Source organism: Sinocyclocheilus anshuiensis, unplaced genomic scaffold (assembly GCF_001515605.1).
Source record: "Sinocyclocheilus anshuiensis isolate Anshui unplaced genomic scaffold, SAMN03320099.WGS_v1.1 scaffold1642, whole genome shotgun sequence".
NCBI lineage: Eukaryota > Metazoa > Chordata > Actinopteri > Cypriniformes > Cyprinidae > Sinocyclocheilus > Sinocyclocheilus anshuiensis.
This window is the reverse complement of record NW_015544316.1, coordinates 278,504-286,071: the sequence shown is the minus strand read 5'-3', so window position 1 is coordinate 286,071 and position 7,568 is coordinate 278,504. Positions and strand designations below refer to the sequence as shown.

Genomic DNA, 7,568 nt, shown 5'->3' with positions numbered 1-7,568 from the left:
AATATGTAATGAACAAAAACTGTGTTGGGAATGTTTAATTCAAAACTTAGCAAATCAGATAATGTTTTAACTAATCATAAATGTTCTGTCAGACAGAAAAAAGAAAGAAAACACGTTTTCTTCAGTTGCTACAAATAAACAGTGCTTGAAGATCTTTCACATATGTAATAAGAGATACACAGATATAAATGTGAAATGACTCTATGCTAGTCTTCCCTACCAAACATAAAGAGAATGCATTAACCACAATGCACAATAGATGTTCTGGTATCAAAGCCAATCTTGTCCAAAGACAACACTTTGCGACTCTTTCTGTGTGACTGGAATTTAGTTAGAATGTATAATCCATCATCTGCAATGTCCAATAGCATGTTAACGCTAAAGGTCCACCTGAAATTAGACATTGTGTCCGCATCAAATTATTGTTTTGTGAGAATTGCCTCTACTCTGACATTGTTGTATTGTATCTCTTGGGCTAAATCAGAACTCAGAATGAACTGTCAAGGCACTTGAGTATCATTGTCAAATCAAAGTATACAGTGTACTTATCTCAGTTGAAAGTCGTTTGATGCTCTAAGACTTCTAAATAGTCTGGTTCGCCATGTAAGTTGGCTTTGAGTTCAAAGTACTCGTTTTTAGTCTGTTCCACCATCCTTGGCCTTGTATAAACAAGAGTCTCCATTAGTTTCAGCTCTTTGTGGTGGTTGGGGACTTGCATGTCCACAGCCGGTTGTAGCTGTGATATGTTTTTCCTGAGATATCCGGTGAGGCTTAGCTGTTGGAGTTCCCGTTCCCTTTCTAAGATGTTCTTGTACAAGGAGCTTGCATCTCCCAAACTCACAAATTCAGAGGGGTAGTCTGTTACGGACCTGAACTTCACATTGGGTCCTGTAAGTAGGGATTCACTCTCCTTGTCAAGAATGCTATGGCAGATATGCTTAGGTTTCTCGCTATCATACTCATCTAACTCATATTCTTTGTGCTGAGAACAGTAACTAGGGTTCCTGCAGACCTGAATGATTGGGCTACGGGAAGGTTCGTCGTACATGCCGGGTCCTTGCCTTTCAGTTACATGGTGGGTGGTCTTCTGGCCATACATGCTATAGTGCAGGTGGATGGGACTGCTCTCGTGCGGTTGCTCCTCGGCTTGTTTCTTCTTGGCCTGTCTCCGCCGACGGTGTAGCACAAACACGATGAGCCCTGCAGCGCAGAAAATTAAGGTCAGAAAGAGGATGAGAAGGCAGAGGATGAGTACCGATAGTGGCACTGCATCTGTCAGAAACCGGAAGAAGCCGGTGGTGCCACCCTCTGGTGCAATCGTGACTGCACTACCGTCCTTGGTGTCTCCAGTTAGGGACTTATATGTGACCAAGCCAGGACAGAGAACATCATGCTTCAGATTTCTAACCTCAGCACTAGACAGTTTTTGAGGAGTGTGGCATAAGATGGTACCCACCACGGTCTCCTTGCTTAGCTTTTCTACCCACTGTTTGAGGCTGACCAAATCACAAGTGCAGTCCCAAGGATTGTCCTCAAGATAAATTTGCTCCAAATAATTGAGCTGCTCCAAAACATTACTCACCGGTAAGTGCATAAAGATGTTTTTCCTTAGGTTCAATGTCACCAAGGGCACATTACGAAATATTTGAGCAGGGAGAGTGTTGAGTAGATTGTTGTTTAGCAACAGGAGCTTTAGATTTGTCAAAGGGTTGAACGATCCAGCCTCAATCACTTTGATGACATTATACTCCAAGTACAAGTATTCTAAGTTGTGAAGGCCAAGAAACATTGTTGCCGAGATTTTCTCTATCCTGTTTCCATTCAGGTAAAGATTTTTCAAACTGCTCAAACTCAGAAAGGTTTCATTGTCAATGTAGTCTATTTGGTTGTTTGCTAAATTGAGCAATTCCAAACCGTCGTACGTCACAAAGTCATATTTTAAAAGTCGCTGTATCATATTCCCTGTCAAAATCAGCTTGGTTGGGCTTTGTTCAAGAATGCCTATATCAGATATCCTCTGAATGCCTCGGTCCTCACAGTGCATTAAAAACCCCATACTTTGGGGAGGACAAGAGCACAGTGGCACGCAAAATGTACCCAGGCCGTTTGCAGGTGTAGGTATTTTTGTGCCATCGTTGACATTCGGTATCTGAAACACTTTGGTGGATGGGGTGACAACCATGTCTAGAGACCTCGAAGGCTCTTCGAGGTTGATGTCAGCATGGGAGGGGCAAAGTAAATCCCTTTTGACCCTGGTCAAAGTGGTGCCCCTAAGATCTTCAGGTCTGTTGCAAACCACCTCGCCAATGGACGACTGCGCTCGCATGTTCTCAATCCAGACCTTCAAATGCAAGATTTCGCAATTGCACACCCAGTCATTGTCCTCCAACAGGAGCTCCATGATACGACCAATATGCTCCAGGAAACCCACGTATGGCAGTGTCTGCAGTTTGTTCCCACGCAGATCCAAATGTGTCAGAGGAACAAAGCGGAAAATGTTGCTTGGAAGGAACTCAATGGAGTTGTCATTGAGGATCAGAACTTTAAGACGGACAAGCTTGCTGAAGGCCCCAGGCTCCACAACCCGGATGAAGTTGGTGTCAGCCTGAAGGTATTCCAAATTTACCAAGCCGTGAAATGTGTCCTCCTTCAGCATGACCAGGAAATTGCTGTTTATGTGCAGCTTTCTCAGGGATCCCAGTGCACTGAACACGTCAGGTTCAAGCTCCTGTATGCTGTTTGCACCAAGATGTAAGGTGACGGCATTCTTGAAAGCATCCATATCCTCTGCAAGTAACTCCACTAAGTCATTTTTGTATAGATTTAAATGGAAAGGCATATCTGATGGTACTTTCACGTCTGATATTTTGCTTATGTTTCTGTCTTCACAGTTTATGTACAATTGTCCATCTTTCTCTTCACAGGTGCACAAAGATTTGCAAGCTCCACCATATAATGCCTTGGTATCAGTATCTCCAAAACTAGCACGAGCAAAGAAGGAGCAAATGAAAACGATCCGGGCCAGCATTTTTTTTTTTCTTCCTTGTATCTAAAAGACAACACAGGGAAGAGAAGGAAAGGTAATTAGTGAGTGTGTTTGGCAAACTCATAAAATAAGCAGAACACTGAATCATGGTAATTATTGCAAGTTCACAGTGCTGAATCTAATGAGATAAACAGGCTTAAAAAAAAAAACTCTGTGCCTAAATACAGATATTCACAAGTTTACAAAATTATTAAAGCTATTAAAGTGTTTTGCTAACATATTGCATTTTATTATTGCATACGAGCAGGGAGCGGAACACCAGAACACTTTATAACTAACACAGTAATAGTCCTAAATGAATAATTTAGTTGTGTCAGTAATGATGATGATAATAGCGATGATTATATCATATTACATACTTAGGGAAATAATTAAGTATCTCAAATTACTGGGAATTACATTTGTAGGGATTTCATGAACAGGACACTGATACGCCACTGAATCATTGATTTAAAGTGTAACATAACAAATTTGAAATCAGTTTAATCAGGTGAACTTCGGATTTTCAGATCCGAGTCCTATCAAAACCTGAATTAATTAATAATAATTAATTCCCTTACAAATTTAAGTAATCAAGTTATTACACATTCTAATCAGGAAACAGACTTGTGCTTATATGTCTCATCATTTTTTAGATCAAGCAACTTTTTTTTCTATTTTTAAAGAGTTTGTATGCATGTACAGACACCACATTCCACATTAATGTTATAGGCCTAGATCTATACTCTTCAATAACTGTCTTTGTCTTATTTGTAGGGTTGAAGCCAAGAACCAGTTCTTATTCAGAATGTTTTTTTTTCATACCAGAACATAATTTCACAAACATGCCCTTTCTTTTAGTGAATCAAACACATACAAATTCCAGCTGTTTGTTGTTCACATGGCAATGTGTGAAGATTCATTATACGTTTTTACAGTAGCATTTTATAAAATAAATTAATGGAATTAATTATTGGTTTGCATTTATAACGTCTCTACAAAGATTGTAAAAATCATTAAACACACTTTTGCAAGGGTTGTTTTACATTATTTTTTACTGAATTTAGAAATCAGAATTGTTAGGAGGAAGACGTATCAGAATCATTAAATTAATATGATACCTAAACACATTTATATCTTCATGACTACTTATTTGTGTCAATTTGTATTTCTTCAAAAAAAAAAAAAAATCAGGAGAGGTACGATGAAGATCATCTCGCATGTGTTTCAATAGTGTTTTTAGTTCTGCTCAGATTTGCCATGATACCAAAATCTACAATCAAAGAGATATCTATATGAACACAGACGTTTCTCATCAAATAATTCCAAGACTAAATTATCTGATCTGCTATTCTTATACATTTCATAGCTCTAAATGCTGTATGTCAACAATTTTATTTTTCCTTTCTCTATTTGTTATCTTCGAAGTAACTTTGAAATATGAGACACATATTGGAAAAAGTTGATATTTAAATGAAAAATAAATCCCTGGAGCTTTGAACGAGCAATGTCTTCCTCACACAGTTCAAATGAAAGAAAATAACCACATGCTATTCTTTGTTATAATGTCATTTAAAGTGACATAACACAGTTCCATGCAAATTAACTGAAACATAAAACACCCCAGAGTCCCAGATAATCTGTAAGGAATGAAAGACTTCCCAATTGTATTGACATGAAATCAAACACTGAACGGTCCGGCATGCCACATGACACCAACAGGCTGCGTGCGCTGACAGCTCTGAGAAAACACAGCATGTGAAGACAATAAAGATGGTTCCTCGTCTCTCTTGAGGATGCAGGTAGAACGGCAGTGTAAGGGGGCGGTGGGCATAAATAAAATTAGATTAAAAGATTACAAAAACTGCGGAGAATATGAAAGCCTGCATGTCATGCTAGATGACAGCACAAAGAAGGGAAAAAATGTGGTCCCATTCCTATTTTTAGCAAGCAGTGTGTGGCAGACAGTGAGGAGAGAATTTGTGGTCCATTAGAAGCCAGTGAAGCCTACATATTGTGCTCTAATGCATTTAAGCAAGGCCTAATATCCATCTACTTAACTATCTACCTATATAACACACATACAGTACGCACATACAGCTCGACCCATGCATCCTCATCCCTCAGGTTTACACCCACCCTGCCTGTCTAACCGGCTCCACACAACCTTGGAGGGGAATGGGAACATCTGTCCTGATACAGCAAATTGTCCTGTCTTTCTTTCACACGGTTACCCAATGCGTAGGCTGAATGAGATATTTTTGATCTTTCAGTTGTTTCTCCTGCTGGAGTGTGAAGAGATTAAATGTAGAACAAAGTTGGGTCCCACTTTATATTAAGTGTCCCTAATACCTGTGTACTTACATAGTAACTAGATGTCTGCATAGTATGTAACCACAGTATAAGTACACATTGGTACATAGTATCTACAGCTCTAATGTTTGTGCAACTACGCATACGTAACAACCCACTGAATGGTATGTGTAAGTACAAATGTGTAACATGACATTGGTAACAACACTTTTTCGTAATGGCAGTACAAATGAGTAACAGGACTAACAGCACTTTTTGGTAAAGAAAGTGTTACACTTTATATTAGATTTATCATGTAATTACTCTGATGTTACACAGCAGCAGCCAGTAAGTTAGGCTTTACATATAAATTGTGGTTGGTGTCCAGAATGTTACACTTTATATTAAGTGGACAGTTCCTGAGGAGTTACCATGTAAGTACACTGGTATTACAGTGGTGCACCAACTCCAACTCCTCCCACTTTACATATCCCTAAACCTACCCATTTCCACCCCCTGGATCCCATTCCCACCCCTAAACCTACCCATCTCCACCACCTGGATCAAATTGTTCCAATTACTCTTATACATATTGTTGTTACAAAATGTAGTTATATAATTCCTGTTACACGAGTACTTAGTGAAGTGAAAACAATGTTACCAATGTCATGTTACACATTTGTACTTACATAAACCATCCTGAGGGTTGTTACATGTGTGTAGTTACAGAAATATTACAGCTGTAGATACTATGAACCAATGTGCGTTACATACTACATACACATTTAGTTACTATGTAAGTACACAGGTATTAGGGACACAATATAAAGTGGGACCCAAAGTTGTAAATAAAACAAAGGTTATTAGAGTATGTTTTACAAGAAAATACTATTTCAGTCTTTCTATTTAAAAATTTCACATTTAATTCAACATGCCATTTCTTTGCAATTTTTTTTTTTTTTTTACTTTTTGCGAATATTGCTAGCAATTTCTGAGTATTTTTTTTCTTCTTTCAGTATTAAATTATCCAGAAAATTTGGTCTGTTCCTGGTCTCTTTAATAATTTGATAAAAAAATCTTAGTTTATATTGAAATTTGATACTTGGCATCTTGTCAAACCTGAGCACTATTTGAGACACCCTTGAGATCACTTTGAGCATAGGATTACGATTGTTCTTTTTCAATAGAATAATAATACTAATTAAATAATAATAATAATAATAATAAAGTAACCTCAGCAAATACATTCATTTGCTTCCATGTAGTTTAATTGCTGTAGGAGAATCAACTCAGATATTAAAGGTATAATATATAATCAGATATACCCCCCCTCTTATAGCCAGCTTAATTCTTGCAATTTTGTTTAATTCAATTAAAATCTAAGGTTTCTGATTTCTTGTTGGAATGGCAAGATGATTTTAGGACAGACAAACAATTGAGATATTAAAGATATTTAATTTGTGATTTTTCTTGTTCTTTCAAGTTCTTAGGCAGGTGACAAACTTTGAATTTCATATCTGACAACTACACTGAAAAAAATGGTGTAGAAATGTAGGCCTATTTTCACTTTTTTCATCGCTAGAAATGTTGCCTATTAATTGCAAAGAAATGGCAAGAAACACACTGAATTAAACATGACATTTTAAAGTATAAAGAATAAAATCACATTTTCTTGTAAAACATACTCTGTTTTATTTACAACTTTGAAAAGTCATATTTCACAGTGTACAAGCCCAGTAGTTCAGTTGCTCCAGATGAAGTGACACATGCCAGAGAGAGTGGAAGACATCCAAAGATGTATACTGTATCTACTCTACATCATCATGCACACACACACACACACACACACAGATATACATACATATATATACTGTATATATATATATATATATGCAAAATTGCCGGTTCCACTGAACGTTAGACCAGAATGCAGACTCCCAACAGAACAATCCATCACAAAAGTGCATCGGTGAATGTTTGATGACATACTACGTTATATGTACTGTGAAACGTTAAAATAAATTCAAGCAAAGAAAAATAACCCTCAAGTCTATTTTGTATGAGACTAATTAACTTGTTTGTGGCTGAGAGCTTCATATATCCATAACAGAGGAAATATAGTGTGCGCTTCTCTTGGCATCACAATTCAATGTCTTATGTTTTGAGGCAATACATTTTTGTATGGCCCCATATGTGCCGTTTACCCTGCAATGCTTAATTTCCATTGCATGCAAGCCTACAGCAACAAGCA

The 7,568-nt window shown here is 37.6% G+C and overlaps 1 protein-coding gene across 1 annotated transcript in view; it reads right to left on the bottom strand.

The window, feature by feature from the left end:
- Window positions 1-267: 267 nt before the first annotated feature.
- Window positions 268-7,568, bottom strand: part of LOC107698122 (SLIT and NTRK-like protein 6) — a 16,824-nt gene continuing 9,523 nt past the window's right edge. Inside the window, exon 2 of the mRNA XM_016499053.1 lies at window positions 268-3,049. Coding sequence (XP_016354539.1) covers window positions 551-3,028 — 2,478 coding nt within the window. The 5' untranslated portion in view covers window positions 3,029-3,049 and the 3' untranslated portion in view covers window positions 268-550. The remainder of the gene's footprint in view (window positions 3,050-7,568) is intronic.